This window comes from Manacus candei, unplaced genomic scaffold (assembly GCF_025592945.1).
Source record: "Manacus candei isolate 608988 ecotype Guabito, Panama unplaced genomic scaffold, ASM2559294v1 h1tg000074l, whole genome shotgun sequence".
In the NCBI taxonomy this organism is placed as follows: domain Eukaryota; kingdom Metazoa; phylum Chordata; class Aves; order Passeriformes; family Pipridae; genus Manacus; species Manacus candei.
This window is the reverse complement of record NW_026138122.1, coordinates 2,454,740-2,479,900: the sequence shown is the minus strand read 5'-3', so window position 1 is coordinate 2,479,900 and position 25,161 is coordinate 2,454,740. Positions and strand designations below refer to the sequence as shown.

Sequence of the window (25,161 nt, the reverse complement as noted above, 5' to 3'; positions counted from 1 at the left end):
TCACCACCGGGTTCCCCAGCACACCACCGATGGTCTCTTGCTGCTTTGCCCTCTTCAGCATCCTTCAGCCCTTTCTCACCTTCCAAGAAGGTTTTGACTCAGTTTCCCTGACCTCCATAAATGGATTTTTTTTTTTTTCTCCTCACTTGGGAAGAATTTCATGCCTAACCAGTCCAAGTCCTCCTCCTTCCACCCAAATCCTTTGTTGGCACTGAAGTAAATGCTACCCTTTCAGCACAGTGAGAACCACACAGTTCATTATTGCTGTGTCATTGTACTGTTCTTCTCAGCTTCTTCCTCAAAATATTCTGAGAAATCTCTTTGCAAACAGAGAGCATTTGAAATCCCACTGGCTGCTCCTTGATTGGTTGTCACAGGCTCCACCAACTGCAGCAAAGCTGTTTCCAGCAGCTGCCTGTAGATAGACAGGAGGTCTCTGTGCACTGAGCAGGGCAGAGGATGGCTTTGTGACCTCTGTCACCCAAGTTATCTAAAAGCCTCCCTTTCACAACCCAAAGAACTGATCTTTCATTGCACAGCAGAATAACACTGGCTTGTTTTGAAGAAAAGTGGTAGCCTGTTTGGGTTTAAAAGCAAAAATGTTTTCAATCTCTGCACAATCAGGCTCTTCAGAGTTCAGATAAATGGTTTCAAGTGAAAAATTCTTAATTCTTTCCCATTTAAACTGTTTTAAGGCCATGGGGAGATTTCTCCTGTCATAGTAAAAACCTCTCTGTCCTTCTCTGAGATGTAAAGGCAAAAGTCATAATTCTAATAACAAGGCCTCATGGGAGGCAATCTGGGTTCCCATCCTGCTCCTCTTCCTTGGGTAAGCCACATTCAGTCTGGGACTCAGAGAACCAAACTGCTGCCTCTTGGATTCTTCTTCAGTCTTCTGCAAAATAACTTCTCTTTCTCTGAGCCAGACTCCAGCATCTTTTTTTTTCCTCTTTAAGCTCATTTCACAGTGCCTGGCAACAAGGCAGGTGTGGGAAGTTCAGCAAACAGCTGAGACCACCGTGAGCACCTGCTCTGCCTGCCTGCACAGACGGGACCTGGCCTGCAGCTCTCAGAAGCGGGGCTGAAGCTCCATTTCAAAACTGCTGCTCTCAGGTTTCTCTGTGATTGCAGCCTGTGGTTTCAGCATCACCCTGGCAGTTTTTAGCTGCCTCGGAATTGTTGCAGTTTCCAAACATTATGCTTTGTAAAAGGGTTGTACTTAATCTAAAACACATACCTTTTGGCTTTTATCCCGATGCATTCATTGGTTTTGTAGTATGTGACATTACTAGGTATCAGAAATTAACAAAACCAAGAGACAAAAAAAAAAGTTTTTAGCAAAATGGAAGGCACCTCTGGTATTCAGTTTGTGAATTTGCACTCTCAGATAAAATTACCATACAAGAAAGCCACATAAAAGTCACATAAAAGCTGGAACATTTAATGCAGCCTTCACCAACATAACCATCTGCTCAAGCACTGTATAATTTTCTTTTATGGTACACAATCTCAATTAATGAAACTCCATAATTAGAAAACTAGATATACTCTGACACTACTGTGTAAAGCTATAGATTTGGCCACCTTTTTTGGTAATAAACGTATTTACAAGCTGACACTTCCCTGGAACTAATTAAAGATATCATGTTGTCTCCATATCCATGAGACCAGTCAAACAGACATTGCTTTTCTCATGTGACAGAGTGATAGGTTTGCTCAAAAATGGGCAAAGAAATCTACTGAAACATGAAAAGGTGTGAATGAAAACTTGATGATTAGTTTGAAAAGAGACATACTGAAAGTTAATGGAGTCTATTAGCTACAAATTATTTTATATTAATTTTTTTCTTAAATGCATTATCAGAAAGGTTACTGGAATGCTTTATTGTATTTTTTTTCATATCTTCACAGTTTACATTTTGTTTGTTTATTTTTTATATGTATGTGAAAAATTTGCCTGAAATAAAGATAACTGTAAATACAGCTCAGCCAATTGCTACAGTCATGTGGGCCACAACTATCCTAAAAGGCATTCAGAAATATAGCTGTCTTTCTGTGGAGAACTTGAGGGATGGTAAAGGGTCTGAAGTACAATCCACATTTTATAAAGCCCTATGGCAACTATTAGCTGGCATCAAAAAGCAACTTTATTTGATGTAGTCACAGGAAATCAAACATCCATAAGTGCAGTGCAGTGAAGACATGATGGCATGGAGGAACTCCCTGAACCATAACCACAGGCTTGTTTTGTGAAGTGCTGTGCCACTAACCTGTGTCCCTGTACCCCATAAGGAGCCTTGTTAGTGACTCTGTTTCCCCATCCTGGAGGTCCTGGCACTGAAAACTTGGCTTCCTGCACACTATGGAGCTCATACCCCTCTTGGCCTCGGCATACTGGAGATCTCATGGGGTGCATGGTCCCACAGCAGCTAAGGTCCTAGAGGGGACCTGTGACAAAGTGAAACAGAAGTGTGAAAAACAAGTTACTCTGTTGATCTGGTATGTAAACTCTTGGTTCATATAGTGAGAACCTGCTCCTGCTTAGTATGAAAGAGTCAGGGGAATGGAGGTTAAAGTAAAGCAATTACGTCTACTAAGTACAACGAGGATGAAGTGAACAATGGTAGTGGAGCTTTGAGTACAGAGCCACTCAAACTGAGCTCTACTGATGGTAAAGTTACATACGCCCAGTATTGCCTAAGTGATAGTATCAGAAATACCAAATTTGGATGTAGATATAGCAAAACTAGGATCAATGGCAAAAACCAATCAGGTGTGGTGTGCTAAGAGGAGCTTGGTGGAGTAAAGAAGATGCAAAAATGTCAAAAATGTCAGCAAATATTAAAAAAAAAAAGAGGAGTGAAGTATGAAGTCAGGTAGAGAAAAAGGTAATCCTCTAGCAACAGGAGTGTGAATGTCTGCAGACAGCAGTGATGCTGACATGCATGCCCCAGACCATTGGCACATTTCCTTCTAGGTTGACCATTAATCAAAAACATGGTAATCAGTTTGCATCAGCTACCTTTCAAGTCTCCAGCCTGAAGGGAAAATGTTAGACCTTGGCAGTAATGATGCTAAAAGCAGACTGAACCCAAAATGTTTTTCAGCCTGCCAGTGACCAGTTCTCTGCCAAAAATTGGTATGAAGTTAATTAGTCATTACTTATTGTTCAGGTCCTTTGTACTCTCTGTTTTGTCTGTGCAGCTGTCCTTAGCTATGAAAAAAAAACCCAAAAGGCCAGAAGGTCCTTCCTCCAGATCCTAGGTTATCAGAAATTGCTTTCAAATACTGCTTTCACGGAGACAGGGCAGAGAATGCCAGCAGGAGATGAAGTGATGCAGGATTAATCTCCAGTGAAGAGGCAGCCTGAGACAAACAGAAATCTCAGCAAGGACAAACTGTTTTGCATCCCTATGGATGAATGCAGAAGGCTAAACCTGCAGTTTCATCGGTCAGCTACACTCCTGAACATTTCGGCAGCAGTAAAGAATTATTGTATGTATAGGTGGCAGTAGTAAATGTCAGTATTCCTTGACCTGTAATTTCTTATGTTGCTGCTTCTACTGAAAACAAAAGGTCTGGCCGTCAGTCTGTTTAACTGACACAGGAAAAGACACCCTCTTGTACTATGAGACCATTTCCTAAATCAAAGAGAAGCTGCCGTTGAACTCACAGTTTCATCCATTAGCTTTTGGCTGTGGTAAAATTTCAAACATTTTGGCTTTTTATTAGATAGATTAGGGCTGAAGCTTCAGATGTTTGCCTTTGAGCATCATGTTTTTCCTTCGAAACTCCAAAATATCCAAAAATATATTAATTGATTTTACTTACTTACCCTTGCTTATATGTCTCCATAACTCTGTTTAAAGTCTTTTCTTCCTTGCTGTAGAGAGATGATTCTACAAAATTAGAGATGATTCTCCTGATTAGCCCCCATCTTTCAATTAAAGGACAAGCATTAATTTTACCATGGTACACCCTGTAGAAGCTACACCCTATAGATGCAGTATTCCTACACTTTTTATTTTGGGATTCATATAGTAGCACACCCACAGTTTCACTGGTGAACCCAGGGCCACCTTTAAGTTTTTGCAGTGAAGCTCTGGTCAGGACGGACCAGACAATTCCATGAGCAACATTGATAGGAGCTGGCCTAGACTGAGCAGGTGGTTGGACCCACAACCCTCCAGAGGTCACTGCCCACCTCAGTTTTCTCTGGCTCTAAGGAACAATGGCTGCAGCCCATCCACCAGACTATAGCACCACAGGACACCTCGGGCTGGCAGGGGCCTCAGGAGGCCTCCATTCCTACCCCTGCTCAGAGCAGGTTCAGCCCTGGGGTCAGACTAGGCTCAGGATGTTATCCTGTGGGGGCTGGAAACCCTCCAAGTGCGGAAATGGCACCACCTCCCTGGGCTCATGCACACTGCCAAGCTGTCCTCATGGGGAATAAGATTTCCTTATCTCCAGTCCCTCTGGTTCTGCTCAGCTCGCTGCCCACCAGGACCCAGGGCCTTCTCTCCAGAGCTGCTCCTGGTCTCACAGGCATGGCTGCCAGAACTCTGCCAGCCTGGGGCATAGCTGCCCTTTTCCCCTGTCCTTTCCTCCTGATAGTCCTGGTCCCTTTGGACAGCTGCCCTGCCCTCATGTACATTGAACAGTGGTCCCTGCCTTGGCACCACTTGTAAACCTTAAGGTGCACTTGGTCACCTTCCCAGGTCACGGATAGAGATGTTAAACAGGACAAACCCCAGGCCAGACCTTGTGAGACCCCACAGGGCACCAGCCTCCAGGCAGATACAGCCCAGTGACTATCACCTGAGTCCAACCACCCAACCAAGTAGTCCTCTGGGGGGCCACCCACACACCCCCCAACATCCAGCTTGGTTACAGGGACATTATGGTAGGGTGCTGGAAGCCTTGCTGAAGTCAGCTGAAATTGTATCCTGTTTTTCACATATCCACAAATCCAGTCATTTTATCACAAAAAGTAATGAGATGGGTGAAGCATTTTTCACTTTGTCAAGCTGTGCTCTCAGTTGCCAATCACCTTCTCCTTCCTCATGTGGTAAGACATGAGCTCGAAGAGGACACATGCCAGGATTTTTTCAGGTACCTGAGTAAAACTGGTCAATTTACAGTTCTCCGGACTGTCTTTTGGCCCTTTTCTAGTTGTCTAGGGCCTCATACATCTGCATGACAATAGAGACAGAAATATTTAAGAGAAGAAAACAATTATCAATTTCTGTACTGCTGAAGTAGAAATTTCTCTTTCCTCTGATATTTTGCTTTGAAAAGCTGACCTATGTTAATTGAAAGACAGAAGTTCTTGCAGGGTGGCTCTATTATTTTACTTAGAACTGAAGTCACGCTTACTTGTTGGTCATTATCAGGATTGTGTCCTTTTTTTCATACTTCTGAGCTTTAACTGAAAGTCTTCTCTGTTTGGAATCTCTAGACATACACGTGAACGGCACGACTTTGAAAAGCAAGACAATTACTTCCTTTAGTCAAAATATCAGGTGAAGAACTTTGTAAATAAGGACCATCTGTGGTGGAATTCCCTTGGTGTTTTGTCCAAGCAGGAGGTGTAACAGGAGCTCTATCTCAGGACAGAGATAAACGACACAACCACATTCTACTCATGGGCAAAAAACCTTCTCTGCACTCTTGACGCATATGGTTTGTGCCTCCTCACTGTTGAAGAGGACAAAGGACATGCTTTGTAAGTTCTGATGAGACAACAGAGGTGAGCAACATGCCTGTATAAGATAGTCCTCATGCTTCGGACCACGTTCCTTTATCTTCACAGATCTGAGAATAGGAAGAGAAAGGTCTGTAACACCTTTTCCCAGAAAAGAATGCAGTGTCGAAGTCCTGGCATTCTATATTGGCATATCATACTGCTGGCTTAGGGATTAGAACATCACCAAAATGCCTATTCTGTTTGGAATAAAACTGACATTACAGCATATTGGTATACAGACTTGGAATATCCTCTGTGGTCCTCACAAATCAGACATTCCAGTGGATATCTTTCTGTGCTACCTTTATGGGTATGCAAAGACGAGGAATAAAGTGCTAGTAAAAATGCTCTAAAACGCTACTTCCCTTTCAAATCCAATGGAGGAAATAAATTTGCCATTTTCTTTTAAATGTAAGGAAATAAAATCTTGAAGAAAGGTATTCACTGACTGCTAGATAAAATATATGGGATTAAAGCTTTTTAAAAGTAGAGGCTAAATTCATATTTGAGCACATCAGAGGCACAGCAAGTCTCAGCAGTTTCAGCCTGAAACAAGTAAGTCCTTAACAGAAATGGCAGAAGCTAAGTAATATATGACTTTCATCAGTGACATTAACATCCCAGTATAATTTTCAGTTTAACAAGAAGGAAGAAAGATTTTTCCTTTAATTAAAACGATAAAAGATAATTATGCTATCAGACACAGACCGGAAATTCTCTGAAAAAAAATCAGCAACAGTTAAAGTCAAAACTTGTGCATTAATTTTATTAGTTTGTTTCCTGAGCAAGATTTACAATACAACATGCAGATACATTTAACAATGTACTTCACTACACATTCTGCACCTGTGACAGGGCACTTGTGACAGCTGTGCAACAAAAGCAGCAATTGAGAGGGGTTGTAGTTTTTAGTAATTTCAAAGTGACAGGATCTTCAGTAAACAAATATCTTGATTGTTAGTAGTGTCAGTGTTAAGTTTCCAATACCCATCAAGCTGAAAGGGTTAATTTCAGCAGCAGATTTAAAGCTCCTTAGATTTTGGCACAACTTCTAGGTTAGAAGTTTCAGCAGTGTTTATTAAATTTCTTTCACTATCTTAGACATGACAGTAAAAACTTAAGCAAAATCAGGCTCTTTTCTAATGCCTCAATTAATTGAAAACACAGAAGGGAACGGGAATGGTAGGAAGACTAACAGAATCTCAGCACAAGTTACTTATGTCAGCATAATTCTGACAACTTCTTTTGATGAATTGCCAAGCTCACTGCAAGAGTCCTACATGCATGTACAGCAAAAAGATGGCTCCACAAAATGTAATTACTTTTGCAACCAGGTAATGCTGATGATGGTCATTGACAAAATGCTGTGCAGTTGGGGATAAGTTCCATGTCTTTCAGAAGCTCTAAAGCTCTAATTGCAAATCTTTGTCTTTCAGAAAATGTAAGGGAATTTTTGTAATGAATCTAAGTAAGGGACAGTATTTCTTTTAAAATCCAAGTGTTAGACATTTCAGGAAAAGTTGTGAATCTAACTTCTGTTATCTTTTATGCCTCACTGCATGAAAGTAACACTAAAAAGATATCTTGAAAACAGAAACCTGTTAACCAAGGAGTGTCATAAACAGTGTAAGCCATAAAGCAATCGTGGCTTCTCCAATCACAAGTGCAGCTCCTTCACAATGAATATTGAGTTATAACTTTATACTGAAGCATGACACAAATTCCTGTGTTTGATCAAAAAGAGAAAAAATACAACAACATGCAGTACAGATGTACCCCTGATTTCAGTGTAACACACATCACCAAAAATAGTCTGGATTTCAACCGACACCACATCACTCTACTTTCTACTGAGAAAGAAAGGTTGAGGCATACAAATAGAAAATGTGTTTTTATTTTCAAGCGAAAATAGGAGGTGTGCTAAGCTGAACTAAGAAGGTAGTCAAGCTTAACAACGAGAATTAACTTAGTAAAATACTGATCACATTAGTTCATAGCTGTGCTCGTTTCTGAATTAAGGATTGCTAAATATATTATTGGTGATGTAAAATTAAAAAAATACTGGTTTATCTTTTAGTTTGCCCATCATCTTGGTGTTCTTTGGGAAGGTCTAATACTTTAATTTGAATGTTTTGTCAAGCACTGGAACAGGCTCCCCAGGGAAGTGGTGGCATCATCGTCCCTGGAAGGGTACAAAAAATGTGTAGATGTGGCACTTAGGAACATGGTTTAATGGTGGACCTGGTAGTGCTGGGTTAATGGCTGGACTCAATGATTTGGGAGGTCTTTTCCAATCCAAATGATTCTATGAACTTTATTGAAACTGACAATGGAACTACCAGTAGCAGTTTACAGACAGAAAGACTGACAAGTGCTGTGGAATCATAGAATCAGTTGGGTTGGAAGGGATCATCAAGTCCAACCATTGATCCAACAGTGCCATGGTTACTAGACCGTGGCACTAAGTGCCACATCCAGTCTTACCTTAAAAACCTCCAGGGATAGAGAATCCACCACTTCCCTGGGCAGCCAATTCCAATGCCTGATTACCCTTTCTGTAAAGAATTTCTTTCTAATATCCAACCTAAACCTCCCCTGGCACAGCTTAAGACCATGCCCTCTTGTCTTGCTGATAGTTGCCTGGGAGAAGAGACCAACCCCCATCTGGCTACAACCTCCTTTCAGGGAGTTGTAGAGAGTGAGGAGGTCTCCCCTGAGCCTCCTCTTCTCCAGGCTGAACAGCCCCAGCTCCCTCAGCCTCTCCTCATAGGATTTGTGCTCAAGTCCCTTCCCCAGCCTCGTTGCTCTTCTCTGGACCTGCTCCAGCCCCTCAATGTCCTTCCTGAACTGAGGGGCCCAGAACTGGACACAGCACTCCAGGTGTGGCCTCACCAGTCCTGAGTACAGGGGAAGAATCACCTCCTTGGACCTGTTGGCCACACTGTTTCTGACACAGGCCAGGATGCCATTGGCCTTCTTGGCCACCTGGGCACGCTGCTGGCTCATGTTCAGCTTCCTGTCAATCCAAATTCCCAGGTCCCTTTCTGCCTGGCTGCTCTCCAGACACTCTGTCCTCAGCCTGTAACACTGCAGGGGGTTGTTGTGGCCAAAGTGCAGGACCTGGCACTTGGCCTTGTTGAACCTCATCCCATTGGAATCAGCCCAACTCTCCATCCAGTTTGTCCAGGTCCCTCTGCAGAGCCCTCCTGCCTTCCAGGTGATTGACACTTACCCCCCATCTTGGTATCACCTGCAAATTTGCTGATGGTGGACTTAATCCCCTCATCTAAATCATCAATAAAGATATTAAACAGAACTGGGCCCAACACTGATCTCTGGGGTTACCACTGGTGACTGGCCACAACTGGATGCAGCACTGTTCACCACCACACTCTGAGCCCGGCCCTCCAGCCAATTCCTAACCCAGCACAGAGTGCAGTGGGAGACACCAAGTTTTCAGTTTTGTGTTTTGGAAGAGCTCCATAATGCTGGATCGCTGCACACTTCACTGCAGGATGTGCACAACAACACATGACAGAGTATCCTGGTTGGCACTTACATGCACAAAGCTGCTTGAATAATGACCTAGTTCCCATGTGCAGCACGCTGCTGTTTAGGTTGCTAATAATCAACAGCTTGCACACAAGAATAGTACCTTGTAGTATATTAAAAATTCCAAACGCTTAAATGCTCTAAAAGAAGGAGCCAGCAGTGTTAAAAAGGGAGATAAGGGAATTTTTATATTCAGATTAGTACCACATACATATGAACAAACACTTTTAAAAACTCTTTGAAACTCTTGGAAAGTGCCTATTCTGAAACCTCCATGATTGGGGACGACACATGTATTGTTTTCCGTGGAAAAACTGAAACTACTGACACAGCAGAACAGGGAAAAACTGACATACACTTGAAGGAAGTTTCTGGGGAATGAAAATTAAAATGCTTCCCTTTATCGTACACCAAAACATGTTCAGATTTATCTACTAAGCCAATATGGCCAAGGATCCTCTGGTAACATTTACTTTTACAGTTAAAAAAAGCACATAGAAGAGACAAAGGCATTAAAATAATCATGCTTGTCTAGCTAAGCTGATATACCCTCTAACAAGACCCCTCCTGCTTCGGACACACCTTAGTGTTACTGAGCTCCTGAGGCCACATCCTCAGTCGTCAATGATTGTCACCAGTGTGGTGTCACACTGACAGATTCCGTGCAATATCAGACACATGGAGAACTTTAAAACGTCATGAGCATATCACGTTCTTGTACACTGGTATAGAATGGCCTCCCAAAGATGAAGGAATGTAGACCTGGTTTAATCTTCTCAGCCAATGCCATTATTATGTTAAGATCGCCCTCTGCTGTTAAGTCAAGATCTACCTTCAAGCTACGAAGAGACTTAAAAGGTTTTTTTCCTTTTTGCCTGCAAGAAAATAAAAACGTGTGTTGTAAAAAAAGGCATAAGAAGTTTCTCAGAACCTGATTTCTATTATCTGTTCACTTACGTGTCATCCTCTATGTATTTTATTAAAGTTAAGGCTTTTCTGTGCAAGACCAGCAGAAATTGTGCAAGGAAAGTACTCCTTAGAGACAAGCCAGGCTTCAGGTGAAAGATCTGTTGAAAATTATATCAGAATATTAGGTAGACATGGAAATTCGAGAACCATTTTAAGAATGTGGAAAATAAAGAAACATTGCAAGCACATGTAACATATCCTTAATTATAGCAAAGCAGGCAAACAACAGCAGATTTTTGCATACAGTCAACCTGCTTGCTTAGTTTTCTATCTGCTCAGATGCAATACATTAAGCTGTTTTACAATTCTGTTTGGATACAATATTATTTTTCTTTTAAGTTAAAATTATCTAAAATTATTCTCAGTCAGGTAGCTTTCTCAGTACTGTAATTGTTGACAGTGTTGCACAACAATAGCAAATGTGCATTGTTTTTCATACCTAAGCAGGAGTTTCAGTATTATACTAATATTTTTTTTCCTACTTGTGTAGAGACGAATCACAGCAGGAGTATGATGAAGAGCTACCAAACCAACAAATGACCTATTTGCGTTACATTATCTGTTACTAGATCTCAAAGTAGCCAACGTTAGCTCTTGTTCTTTCTGAAAAAGCAACAATTACCTGATCCAGAAAAGCTTTTACTAAAGTATCTCGATGCAGGATATCTTGAAAGACATTTCTGTAGAAAAGAAAGGAAACAAACATGTAAGGTAACACCATTAAGGGACTCTAACCTTCCAGCATCTGAGCAAAGCAACAGCATTACTGTTTACAATCTGGTTGAAATTAGAAGATAATTTAAAATTTTAATGGTTTCTGACATTTTTAAAGCTAATGCAGAATTTTAAAGCAAAACTTTCAGATGAAATTAAATAAACCCAGGAAAGTCACTGGGCCGTGCACTTAGCCCTGTTATAACCCTAATTAAACAGGCAATAAAATTAACATAGCATGGTCAGAATTAGCACTGAAAATGAATTTCAATAATATTTAATGCAACAAAACTACTGGAGGACTTGGTAAATTCCTCCAAATCAAATGTAACTACCAGCACTGAAAGAGCTTCTCAAAAGCAAAAAAATTTCATGTACTTTATTAGCAAATGGGCTTTCTACCCATTCACTCTCCTGTCCCAAATCAAGTCACTCTGTGAGATGTGAGAGGAGTACGTACAAATCGGGTGTAAAACTCTCATCAGTGTGGATAATATGATCTTGAGACATTTCTTCATCTGAATTAGCTCTCCAAAATGCTGTCAGCTCCGACCTCATGTATCGTCGTTGGTTATAGATGTGCTCGTGACAAGGGGGCATCTGCTTCACTGTATTGACATCCACATCTATATGTGTGGTAGGGTATGGGGCGTACATTACTTGACGGAAGGGCAACACGAAGCTTCCTGTTGCGTCCTGGTTTAGTGAAAAAAAAATATTATTCCAGTTAAAAGTGCGAAGCTGTACTGGAACTAAACAATATTAAAGCATCATGCCTAAATTCTATACCCCATTTGTTTAAACATATTTTATTAATGGTTGTATCCTAGTAATAAGTCCTTAACACCGGATGATTCCCTTAACATAACAGTGAAAACAGTGACCTGTGTATTACAGTATATCATCACCTGGCTCATAAGCCCATTAGCATTACAGTACTATATTTATCTGGTAAGTTCTGACTGCTCACCAGAGCAAGAAGCATTGTTTTTCTATTCATCTTCACACATTGTTGTAGCCTATTTAAAATACTTGGAAACTGCAGGACTGATGCAACTGTTCCTTCTTCGGTTTTGGTACAACACAAAAACTTAATGCTTTTTGGGATTCCAGCCCCAAGAGGACAAAAGAGTATAATTATTGTACCTCAAAGTACAGGAACAATTCTGAACAATCCTCAAAAAACAGATGTATCATGGAAAAGACTGGCTGGGAATTTTAACATGCAAATAGTTACACGGAAAGCCACAGGACCAGAAAAGAACCAAGGGAAGATGACATATTTCTTCGAACATGAATGTGTGCACGCGTATGCACATCGTATGCACAAACACACTGGAGGATGTTCTTGAACTACAGAAGAACAAAACTTTCCTACGTATACTTACTTTAAGTAAGCCTTGAACAAAAAGTCCTGACTCGTATTTGAAAGATGACTCACTTCTACAGAGCCTGGAACACTTTCGTTCAGATGGTGTAAGAAACAGACACAATGTTCTCACAATCTGCATTAAAAAGAACAGTTTTGAAAAACATTAAAATGTAAGGAAGTGAGTCTGACTAGACTGTATTAGGCACTTCAAATGATGAACAAAAGTTGACAACACTTATTAGAAAAGCCAAAACTTTACCAAGGCCACAGAACAGTGACATGCTTACGTTATTAAGCTGTACGCCATGCTATTCCAACTTCTTGTCAAATGATGAAAAAATCCAACACTCTTTTGCAAAGTGTGCTTTTCATCCAATTATGTAGAACAAATCACTTTTGCATTCTTCTACCTCTACTACATAAACATGAGCCACTGTGATTATTTTCCTAGCCTTTTAAGTCTCTTATTTTATTCATTCCATACTGAAATAGCAGTTATTGTCTCAAATCAGGCAAGTCAATTTCCTAAATAAGTACCCATGCTTATTTCCTCAGTAATTTCCTTAAACTCTCAATTAAAATGAATACAGGTACTTCATTATCCATTTTCAAACTCCTGAAACAGCCACCAGTAATCACTCCAAATACAAAATGTATTCCATTCCATTCTTAACCCGCAGTGTCCTATCTGTGTCTGAGGTGTTTGAAAAGGCTCTATCAAGCACAATGTCTTTCTGCAGTATCTAAAACAATGACAACAGAGTTTTTGACTGATGCTTTTCGCCACAAGATGCCACAGGTGTTTTTTACTTCAAGGCACGCTAAAGTATGCCATTAAGGAAGCAATTACTTCAGAACAGTTGTACCGTGACACAAGGAGCATGCTGCTGATAAGAACACGCGTAGAATTAATGTATCAAATTTACCCTGGATGTATCTTGAGTCTCACACTCTTTTACACTGTTTTTTTTCTATAGTGTTTAGCTTATTGATACATAATTCTACATATTCATAACCATTTAGACCTTAAATCCTTTTCATTAACTATTTCATGACCTGTAAGCTTTTTATAACTACCTACGCCCTTAACATTTCTTTATATTATATATAGTATGTGTGTGTGTGTGTACGTATATAACATAACATTTCCAATAACCTAATAAATCTTACATGTCTGAAGACCTACATATTAACTATGGTTAGCTGATTTCAGCTAAGATCTGAGAATTTTCTTCTCTCTGGTTTCCCTCTGAGTTTCAGCGGTTATTGCTGATTTGACCAGAGGTGCTTTAACACCATTGCTAATACATATAAAACAATGCATCCCCTCTGCCCCAATCTTTATAAAGGACCATGAACTGTTTCTTTCAAAACATAGGTTTACTAAAGATGCTTTGAATTTTTTTAAAAAAAACTGTTATATTTCTTTGTGGAAAGGAGACCTACATACTATGAAACATATAATATATAATATAAATAGTTTACATGTAATGTATAAAATATTCAGCAGGCCCACTGTTTGCAATTTTTATTTCACACTGAAGAAATATATGTAGGGTCCACGAAACACAAGCAGCCCATGATGCAGAAGTATGTTTATTGCCCACTGCTAAGATGAATTATGCAGATACTAATTGCTTAAGAGTATACAGACAATACCAATTGATGTGGTTATTGTCTGTACACTCACTGTTAGCAGTGTTCCCCAGGACTCAGTTTTGGGGCCAGTCCTGCTTAATGATGATCTGGACATGGGGAGTGAGTGCACCCTCAGTAAATTTGCTGGGTGAGAGTGTTGATCTGCTTGAGTGGTTTGAGTGTAGGAAGGCTCTGCAGAGGGACCTGGACAGACTCAAATCAGTGGACAAAGGATAACTGCATGAGGTTAATGAGGTGAAGTGCCACATCTTGTACTCGGGTTACAACAACCCCCTGCAGTGCTACAGGCTGGGGGAGGAACAGGATCGGCTGGAGAGCTGTTCAGCACAAAGAGACCTGGGGGTGCTGATCAACAGCCAGCCCAATATAAGCCAACAGTGTGCCCACATGGCCAAGAAGGCCAATGGCATCTTGGCCTGCATCAAGGACAGCGTGGCCAGCAGGACTAGGGAAGTGATCATCCCCCTGTACCCGGCACTGCTGAAGCCACACCTTGGGTACTGTGTCCAGTTCTTGGCCCCCAACTTTAAAAATGACACTGAGGTGCTGCAGCATGTCCCACAAAGGGCAACAAGGCTTGTGAAGGGCCTAGAAAATATGAGGAATGGCTTATGAGGAATGGCTCAGGAAACACCTCATCATTCTCTACAACCCCCTGAAAGGAGGTTATAGCCAGGTGGGAGCCAGCCTCTTCTGCCGTGCCTGTAGTGAGAGGACAAGAGGAAATGGCCTTAGGTTGAGGCAGGGGAAATTCAAGCTTAATATTAGAAAAAAAATTTTCCCTGTTAGGGTGGTCAGGCGTTGGAATAGGTTTCCTGGGGAGGTGGTGGAGTCACCATTCTTGGAGGTGTTCATGAGGTGCCTGGATCTAATGCTGAGTGACATGGCTTAGGGGATACAGTGGCAGTGCTGGGTGGACAGTTGGACTTGACCATCTTAAAGGTTTCCTCCCCCCCCGATGATTATATGACATAGCTGAAATGGATAAGCCAGTCACGTCTCTTCAATTTGTATATTTTAGCTAAAGAACCTAATTTTAAAAGCTCAGACTCATTTACTACTCATATACTGTATCAATTAAATACATTGGTTTTCTTATAGTTGTCAGAATGCAGCTGATAAGGCAATTTTCAGGCAGAATTATCATCCGCAAGACCAGTCAACTAAAGATAGCCAGATAACAGTATTCCTTCCTTCTTCAACCTCAAGTATGTGTATAAATAAACTTTGTTCCAAGTAACACACTAACACTCCTGACAGTTAGCATTTAAGTTCAGTTTTTGGAAAGTATGTTACCTTATTTACTTTTTCTGCACTGCTTCCTACAACTACTGAACAACCACAGGTCTGCAGGTGTGAACTAATTGCACTGCAAGTAAAAACAAACATAGGTTAATACATTTAATCAAACTTTTCAAATGAAACAATTATCATCTTGACAAGAAGAAAAAAGTTCTCCTATAGCCTATAGGTCCATAACCATAGGCCTATGGTTACCTTACCTGTGTAACTGCTAAAATGCAAAAGTTCAACAGTTTCTGCAGTATTGAAAGCATATGTGATGCTGTATAAATAGAGGGCACTAACCACTACATAAATCAATGCAGTTACACAGGAGATGTTATGAAAAGTAAAAGAACATCAATTAAAACCTATGAAATACGCTTTCCTGCAGGAAGAGACCAAGTTGCCCTCAAGTTCAATTAGTTCCACTTAAACATTAAAAACGGGGGAAAAAGAGAAATACACAATTCAATAAGCACTCTATACACATAACAATATTTATACACAACCCAGGTTTTTTGTTATTTCATAAAAATGTAAGGCTTTGACTTACAGTCTCAAAAAATCAAATATAAGTATCAAAGAAAAATTATATTTGTATCTTTGACAACCATCTACAGAGATGCAGCTATTAGCCCAGAGTCATTATTCTAAAAACACAAAAGCCTTTATAGCATTTTATAGACAAAAATCTCAAAAAGCCAAATATGTGTCACTGTCCCCCCTCCTAAACTATTCCAATACAAGTTCACATGCACATACAGATAGATACATTTAGATGCACACACAAGTTTAAACCATTTTACTACAGCATAAATCAAAACTAAATTTCATACTTGAGAAGAAAGCCTTCATGGCAACTATCCCCAATGTCATCATCATTTAGCACTGTGTCACTTATCTGAAATACAAGTAAATATACAAAAAAGTTAGACAAGGATCTGAAACATCTTCCAATTAATTGATTTTCACTTTTACTGATAGTTGGGAACTTTTGGGGAACTATTTGAGTTGCAAGACCACAATCTTAAAAAGACCTTCTGACTTCAGACAAAGAATTTTAAAAATGAGAAAGTCACTTGGTTATTACATGTCTTTCACCAGTCACAAGTCAGGTTCCTCCTAGTGTTTTTTTATTTCTATGACCTTGTCCAGAACACTTTAAATTAGTGAATGTCAGATCACTTCTACTTCTTCCATATAGTGAGAACACTATAATGCGCTGAAAAAGGTATCAAAATCAAATCCATTTATCTGTCCATTCATTTTGGGTTGCATCAAATAGTCTTTGCACTCTTAAAATGGTATCATCCTAAGCAGTTAATTTTGCTAAGTGCTGACCATAAAAAACACTGCCATTCCCTACACCACTTAGAAGAACTTGAAGTGAGACAAAGTTACAAGAATTTAGGAAAACAGTGGCCTTTTCTCTGCCAAAGTGAGTATCAAAGCAGAGGGTCAAATTTACTTTTTTTATCCAGAGGGCTAAAGACACTTTTTTTATTCAGAATATAAATAAAACAAGGACTTACATCTATTTCTTCTGGAACACTGTGTGATTTCATAGATGAAAGGAGTTCCATTACAGGAATGACTTCTCCTGTCAGCATTGGAATGATGCTCTGACCCTGCACAATAAATAAAATGCTTGAAGGAAAAGCACATTGGGTAGTGTTCAAAGTTACTAATATGAACTTGCTATATTACATGCAAAACATCGCTAACTTCCTATTATTTGGAACGGTGGTATGAGCAGAAATTGATGCATAGATTTCTTGGGCTTTACTCATCAATAGACATGAACTGGAAACACATATTTGGCTTCCCAACATCATGTCTTAAATGTATTTCTGGGGTCTTATGCTAATTTTCACAATCACTTTTGATAGGCCTAGACAAGAAGTATTTGGAGTGAGCTGATCTCATCATCCTATATTACATGCAACCACTGTTAAGCATTTTACATCTAAGTCTGATGTTTTAACAGTAACAGGAAACCAAAACCAGGCACATTAGTTATTAACATACAAGAATACTTCTCTGATTTACCTATCACAAGAAACTGAAGCCACAATTTCACATTTAGAGTTTCAGAAATCAAATTCTTTTCACAGTCTTATCCATTAGGTCTCCAACCACATTCCAACATGACACTCTGTACATCTCTGTAACTCAAAAAGATGACCTAACCTAGTGAAAAACCAAACTTGATGGGAAGCCGGCATGACTCTATGAAAGCTCCTGCCTTTATAGAGCTTCACGTTCAAGTACATGACTTTCCTCTTCTGAAAGGTAATATTCTTCACAGATTTCCCTAAAGTGATGAAATATAGTTTCCTTCTACTTGATCACAGCTCCCATCATCCTATCTTCAAAAACTTTGAATCCTGTGCATGGCACATCATCAGCTAGTCCACAGTATCTTCCTTGATCCCAAAAATAAGCAGCAGTTCTACAGTCATCAGATGCAGCCAAACAGTTTTGTGATGGTGTGCCATATCCATGAACCAGGTGGCCCTTACCTGATCCTCCATTCTTTCTGTGCCTTCCAAGACAATCTTCTGGAAGTGTTCTTGCCTCTCCTGAGCAAGAGAAGCAGTTAGATACAAATGCTCTGTTATTTGTTTATGTATGTATGCACACAACAGTCAAAGGGTACAGTTTCTTCCCCGTGGAGTCATGCTTCTAGGATTCAAATTTTGAGGTTCAAGTCTCTTTTCTTTTACAGAGTTGACTTTAGCAACAAGTGATGTCATGCAACAAAGATCAACACTCCCTGCTCTGCCCCCCATCAAGCCTCTCCCACGCTTGGGCAGGAGTAGCAGGATAGAGAGCGTGTGATGACAATGACAAAACATGAAGTTTCTTCATTACAGATCAAGAAAATGCCAAATGATTGGATTATGGTGAGGAATTCCATTTTATGTATGAGAGTTCCTGATGCAGCAAGAGAAAAATAAGATCTCCAGAATGAGAAAAGTTATTTGACCGGGGAGGGTAGGAAAAAAGGACTTTTTTCCCCCACCTCTTGAGACACTGACAAGTTTTCAAAACATTGTCTTATTAACCAAGTATAGGAGACATGAAACTCAAAATACACAAAACACAATGTACAAGAGACTGAACAAAACTCTGAAAACAGACTCATCAGCAGCTGAGTAGCAAACTACATTAAAAATGAACTTAGAATGGAATCAAGTTACTATTCACAAAGAAAATTCAGCATTAATCACTGGAGCAATCAAAACACAGAAAATAGCAGATGCTGAATGAACTAATAATATGTTTTGCTAGAAGTTCACAGGTTATTGCATTGTTATTGGTTACTCATAAGTTTTCTGTGACCAATCTACTCAAACTTCAAGTGGGAAAAGAGTTTTCAAGGGTTTTTTTGAGTAGATGAATAGGGAATAAGCTAGAGTAACTTGTCCTAAAACTTGCCCTAACCACCCAGAAGACACATCTTTGGATAACAATACTGAAACAAGATTCCTTCACATCACCTCTGCCCTTCAGTTCAGTGTCAGAGAAGTAAGATCCTTGACAATGATTTTAAAAGAAGTCAGTCTTCATGAAGATAAGGCTGAACAAATGGTGTAAGCCCCATCTTTTTGGAAACATAACTCCTCAAAATTATTAGACAAACATCTAGAATATAAATTGAAGTAGATGAAAAGGGTTTCTAATCCCATATTGACGACTTGCTTTAGAGTTGCTTGTCCTTCTGTGACACTCTGAACACTGCTCCATGTTTCTACTAATCCTCAAGTTCAGAAGGCTTCTTCTCATCTCAAGTCTACCTGGAACTGCTGTCTGCCTCTACACAGAACCAGTGAGAGCTGATAATTACAACTATTAGAACTTCCAGAACAGGTAGATAGCTCCTTTCAACATTTTTTGTTCTATTTTATATAACCATAGTTGTTGAACTGCCTCAAAGCACAAACTACAGAATGAACATGTTTTAATTCATTATTATTCTACAACTCATGCCTAGATTTTTATCTACATTTTCAAAGCAGTTTTCTCTTCTATAGTTAAAAATGAAGAACTGCAGATATATCCAGGGATCTTTGATTGTCCTTCAAAAAAAAAAAAAAACCAAAAAAAAACCACCACTAAATATCTATTTCAGAATGCATCACTCTCTCAGCTAACCCAGCTGACCTATCTGCTTCAAGAACATCTGAAAAAGAACAAAGAACTTAATGACTAATTTCTGAGGAAACTAGCAGAAAACATTCTTTTGTCATTTTCAATGCCACATGTTTTTCCACTGTGAAAACATACCGACATGGATCAATGTCCAAAAACTGAGAATGATGGATAATCCTTATTTGACCACCCATGTTAGAAGTCAGTACAGAGGGCACTAAATGACAGAAGCAATGTAATCAGGAACATGAGACAGCATTCACTTACGTCAAAAGCACTAACATCCAGCAGGCTTTTAGAAGATTGTATTAGGAATGAAATATTTGTGTTTCTACTGTATTGAAAACGAACTTTATATATTATCCCTCCACTAAAAAGTAAGCCCCAGAAGTATGAAAAGCCAATGTGATGGAAAGCACTCCCAGCCATCATTAGGCCATACAGCAAAAAGGAAACATCACCACAAAAATTAACATCAGCTTGTTATTTCTGTAATCTTAATTAGTTCAGATAAAAGCACTCAAAAAGGAAGTGTACAGTATGTTGTCTGCAGATGGTAGAACAGAAGAGGTACAAAAACTTTATCAGACAAGTGAGCATTGGCATACACATTACAGCTGATGTGCAATCTACTGTTCTAAGACAACCTGGATACCACGAAGATGACAAACATTTTAATTTTTATTATTAGACTGTTACTTATTTTAAAGAAAAATACATAATAATTTTCACTTAATAAGGAAATATCCATAGTGTCCCCAAAAGTCAGAGTTCCAACTCTTCAGAAAAATTTAGCATGGTTTCCTTTTTGAGTTTCACAAGTAAATGTATTTTTGTGGTTCTCCCTTTAGTTCTACACAGTTTAACCCCTGCCAAACTGTTTGTTAATACTCTTTTTTTGAAAAATAAAGCTGTAAGAGCAATGACAGCATTAATTGCATTGGTTCCTTTTTCTGGACCTCAGCAGCGAAAACCATGATTTGAAACACAAAACTTTACAATTTCACCTAGCTTAATACACAAATTGATACAATTAAAAGCAACTACTTAGATGAAATTCAGAGAGATGAAAAACTATACAGGACACCTGAGACAGCCTCGTAGAGGTTATATAATATTACAAGGATAAATCATGTGGCTAAAAATCTCAACCTTGTATTTGCTGACATAGTAATTTCATAACTTTTAACCTTCAAAACTGTGTACTTGTAGAGGTTAGTCTCCTTAGAATTTTTGTAAGTTTTGAATTGCTACATTAAAGGTGTCACAGAATCTCAGTTTTTGCTTTTTCACATGACAATCTAACAACTGATTTTAGTAATGAACAATTAACCTACCTTGTGCATCCATATTCTTCCTTTCCTTATGATATGTGTTAATCTATCCACGCACACTCTGTGAAGCGGCAGGTAGAAGCCAAGTTCACTTTGTGGAAGTATAATTGACAGTCCATATGTGCTTCTGTCTCCATTCCAGTTTCCATCAAAGATTAATGACACAATGATTACCCTTTTTTCTGCCAAAACAAAGAACTTCACATCTATTGCACCACTTTCTGCATTCCGGAGTATTTCTCCATTCAGAGTGTGGTTAGCAAGAAAAGTTATTTCACCATCACTGAGAAGTACCTGTTCTGTCTTTGGAGCCCAGATATGCCGCACTCGGGGGCCAAGAATATTGTCCCAATAAGCAAAAGTGGCAGCTAATAAAGGTGACTCGCCGTTCAAAGAGATCTCTGTTTTAGCAACTGCAGGAGACGGTGGTGGACAAAGAGCTGACATGCCTGTTTCCTCTCTCGTGTGTAACTGAAATGCTCACATCACCTAAAAAAAAAAAGTTTTTGCAGGAAAAAACAATAAATTAGAGCAGACCTCATTATCATCTCATCTTATTTTTACATGACCAGATATTGATAGGACAAGGGGGAGATGTTTTAAACCAAGAGAGGAGATATTTAAATTAGATGATAGGAAGAAAATTCTATGAGGGTGGTGAAGCACTGGAAGAAGTTGCCCAGAGAAGTGGATGCTCAGTCCCTGAAAGTGGTCAAGGTCAGGCTGAATGGGGCCCTGAGCAACCTGATCTGGTGGGTGGCATCCCTGCCCAGGGCAGAGTGGGTTGGAACTAACTGATCTTTAAGGTCCCTTCCAACCTAAGCCGTTCTACAATTCTTTTGTTTCCAAATAAGACTCTCAACCTGACTTTTACACCTGAGATTTCACTGTTGTCCTAGTTAGGACAGCTGAGATCAGTTCATCATGGTGGGTGTAACCCAAAACTGTATTCTATAGCCTTCTATGTCATTTCCCAGAAACTAGACTATTGTTGTCAATAGACTATTCGCACCCTCTGCCCATAGAGCCTGACTCCTCAGGCTATAAACTAGGTGTTAAGAGGCCTGTGAGATAGGAGGATGTTTCTGTCCTCACACCCTTTGTGAAACTCCCCGCCCTGAGGGGAGTACCAAGCATTCCTGCCTGAACTGGAGGATATATAATCTTGGAGTTTTGGAACATTTTTCAACCCACTCGTGGGATCCAGAAGAAGGCTGCATCTCATCGCTCTCAACCAGACTTAGACCACCACTGGACTGCGATCACCACTTTGGCCAGACTGCAGCAGCTCTTCCACCAGCAGGTTCTTCCCCTCTCCCTTTACTTTGGACTCAAACAGGGCCCAAGGAACACCACTTTGTTCATGCCGCAGGGTACTGGGTTATACATTTGGGTTTTTGTGGGTTGAGACCAATTGTTTGTTTGTATTATTGTACTTACTGTATTATTTTAATAAATTGTTATTCTGACTTATAATCTCTCCTTTGAGTTGAGTTCATTCCCCCTGCTGGTTAACTTTTAAACCAGCACAACTGTAGACTTTATTAATTCAGGAAGCGTATATATATATATATATGTATACGTTCCACATAATGAAGAGGTATGCTTTACAAACGTTAATCAGACGCCAAATAGCCTTTACTCACTACAGAAGTATGAGGAGCCTGCACAACACACAACTTCTGTAAGGAGACTCACACGATAAATACATCCTTTACATCACGGTGATGTGCAGCGTGTTGTGATACAAGGCAAATGCTCAGCACTTTATAGAATGTACTGATGCATAATTCTTTATCTTATGCAGAAACAGTCCTTAAACATTTCCCCTAGCAGTGTCCCCTGCAGAAGACAACAGGAAGTTCCATCTCCCCTAAAAGTTATGCTACAGCCACAGGAAGACATTAAAAATAAGTTTTGCAAACAAACGCAACCCAGGACGGAAAGCTGTAACAGCTAAACCCCACTCACCTCGAGGAAACCTCCCATGACCAGAACTCAGCTTTCCTTTCCCGTCTGTCTGCAGCACTGCACAGGACAGGAGAGGGAACACCCACCTTACTACAGCAGCTCTAACTCAGCAGACCTCTATCTGAGCTTCTTTTTCCTTGTGAGTGCCCCACATAGGATCATCCAGGTGTATTTCCTCACAGCAGGGGCGTAAAGCCCCTTTCTCTCCCGCTCCTCCTCGGGAGCCGCCAATGCCCCGCCTGGGGAAGTCGAGGCCCACTGACTTGGCCATCTGACACCGCGATTTCAGGGTTTTCAGGGAAGACAGGGCGCCAGCCTCTCGTGCCTCCCCGCAGTGAGGGGCCGACCGGAGGCTCGCTCTCCCCACCGCCTCTCCAGCCGCGGCACCGCCGCGCTCCCGGCCCGGATCAGGCCCGTGTCGCACCCTCCGGGTCTGGTCTGAACCTCCCGGGGAGGCGGATGGGGGAACAGCTGCGGGGAGGACGCTGCGAGGACACCCCGCTCTCCCCCTCGCACAGCGGAGGGGCCGCTGGCCCGACCCCAGCGCCAACACCCCCCCCGGTCCGGCCCCGCGCCCCCCTCACCTCCGCTCCGGCCGCCGCTCTGCGCCTGCGCCGGCCCGCCCCGCCCCGCCCGCTCCGCGCGGGCTCCGCAGGCGCAGCAGCGCCGCGGCCGGGGGGAGCGGGTCCGTGTGTCCCGGCCGGGGGGAGCGGGGCTGGTGTGCCTTCCGTGACCCAGGGAGCGGGGCCGGTGTGCCCTCCGTGACCCAGGGAGCGGGGCCGGTGTGTCCCGGCCGGGGGGAGCGGGGCCGGTGTGCCCTCCCCGGACGGGGACGGAGCGGGGCGCGGCAGGCGGGTCACTGCGGGAGAGAACAGCCCCAGCTCAGTGCGGCTTGTGGGGGAAGCCAGAAGCACCGTGTGCCAGGTGCATCCGTTTGTGGAGGCGCTTTTAAGCTTTAGAAGAGGAAGCCAGCAGCGTCGGCATTGGGTTACTGTTCCAAACGTGCCGCATGCGGAACGGTGGCGGTGCTCGTGGGTGAGCTTCGTTTAGTTTTGCAGGTTTAGTTTTACCTTCCTCTTCCTTGCGCAGTCCTGTCTGAGGGCCTGCAGGGAAGCCGTAGAGGGACTGTGTGCTAGGAATTATAGTAATAGGACAGGGAGTAATGGGCACAAATTGAAAAAAGGGGGAATTTAGTTTAGGAATTAGGAAGAAATTTTTTGCTGTGATGTTGGTGAGATAGTGGAACAGGTTGCCCAGGGAGGTTGTGCACGCCCCATCCCTGGCAGTGCGCGAGGCCAGATTGGACAAGGCCTTGAGCAACGTGGTCTAGTGGGAGGCGTCCCTGTCTGTGGCACAGGGGTTGGGACAAGATGATCTTTAAGGTTCATTCCAAACCCTTCACATGTTATGATTCTGTTATTAAAATCACCATCGTCATGTGTAAGAGACGTGTGTATTTACAGCCCAGAAAGGAAACCTGAGGAATAGTACCATGAGGTATCCTGAGGAGTTGTGTCTTGAGCAGCTTGAACATGTCCATACAGGAAGTCTTAATAGCATGCAAGAGACCTGAATTGTGCTTTTTTTTGAGTCATACCCTCCCAGTTTACGCACAAAAATCACCCTTCTCAAAATTCTCAGAATCACAGAATTGTTAGGGTTGGAAGAGACCTCTGGAGATCATCTAGTCCAACCCCCACCAAGGTCGGGTTATCTAGAGCTGGTTACACAGAGATGTGTTCAGGTGAGTTTTAAATGTCTCCAGAGGAGACTTCCTGGGCAGCCTGTAAAAATCCCTTTAATAATAGGCTATTGTATAGCATCACATTGAAAAATGTAGTCTTCAGCCAGCTAAAGTTTGCCTTTTATGTTACTTGAATTAATGACTTTAAAAATAAACACTGAACATAAAATTACTTATGTCTTGGATTGTAATTTTAGCTTCTTAGAAGCAGAGCTTCTAAGAAAAGTAAATGACCAGAAAAAGTGTATGCACCCATTACACAAAAACTTGGAGGCATGGCAGAATTAAACTCTAGTTTTAAAAGTTGTTGCTATTTAATTTGTTGAATTCAAAGATTAGGCATCAAACTGTGGAATTTCACTACTTACCTCTCGTCTAAATGTTAATCTGTGCAGTTTATAAAAATAGGTTTTGTGTCTTTAGTTAAGATGTTATAAACTGATTATCATGTAGTTGTAGACACCAAGCTCTACAGTAAGGAAAGTGCAGTTGATATTAGATCAGTGATGATGTAGCATAAGTGAGTCTCTCTAAGTGCTGCAGTGCTAGTGTTGGCAGCGTGGAATTTCTGCCTGTCATAGCAATGTGGTCGTTGTCTTTTTCTTTTCCTTTGCTTTTGCCTAATTTCTTCTCACAGAGTAACAATCCTATTGCATATAAT

The 25,161-nt window shown here is 41.0% G+C and overlaps 1 protein-coding gene across 4 annotated transcripts; it reads right to left on the bottom strand.

Moving 5' to 3' along the window:
* Positions 1-6,485: 6,485 nt before the first annotated feature.
* C9orf72 (C9orf72-SMCR8 complex subunit) lies at positions 6,486-23,380 on the bottom strand. Of its 4 annotated transcripts, none has more exons than XM_051809042.1 (11): positions 23,341-23,380; positions 20,789-21,274; positions 17,819-17,878; positions 16,829-16,924; positions 16,133-16,197; positions 15,309-15,381; positions 12,370-12,486; positions 11,442-11,677; positions 10,890-10,947; positions 10,256-10,365; positions 6,486-10,173 (listed from the first exon to the last, which is right to left on the bottom strand). In XM_051809042.1, exons 2-11 carry the CDS (start codon positions 21,230-21,232, stop codon positions 9,987-9,989), a joined length of 1,446 nt encoding a protein of 481 aa, XP_051665002.1. In that variant the 5' UTR covers positions 21,233-21,274; positions 23,341-23,380; the 3' UTR covers positions 6,486-9,986. The 4 variants fall into 4 exon arrangements, with proteins under 4 accessions (XP_051665002.1, XP_051665001.1, XP_051665003.1 ...); XM_051809041.1 differs by lacking the exon at positions 23,341-23,380 and adding an exon at positions 22,843-22,962; XM_051809043.1 differs by lacking the exon at positions 23,341-23,380 and adding an exon at positions 22,757-22,806.
* Positions 23,381-25,161: the final 1,781 nt, after the last annotated feature.

What these genes read in the sequence shown, in the direction of transcription:
- C9orf72 (XM_051809042.1), bottom strand. Translation starts at nt 21,232, where the DNA reads ATGTCAGCTCTTTGTCCACCACCGTCTCCTGCAGTTGCTAAAACAGAG. An exon ending in GAAGAATATGGATGCACAAG is followed by an intron (nt 17,879 to 20,788) that starts GTAGGTTAATTG and finishes TCTCTTGCTCAG; the next exon opens with GAGAGGCAAGAACACTTCCA. An exon ending in TTGTTCAAGGCTTACTTAAA is followed by an intron (nt 11,678 to 12,369) that starts GTAAGTATACGT and finishes TCACTAAACCAG; the next exon opens with GACGCAACAGGAAGCTTCGT.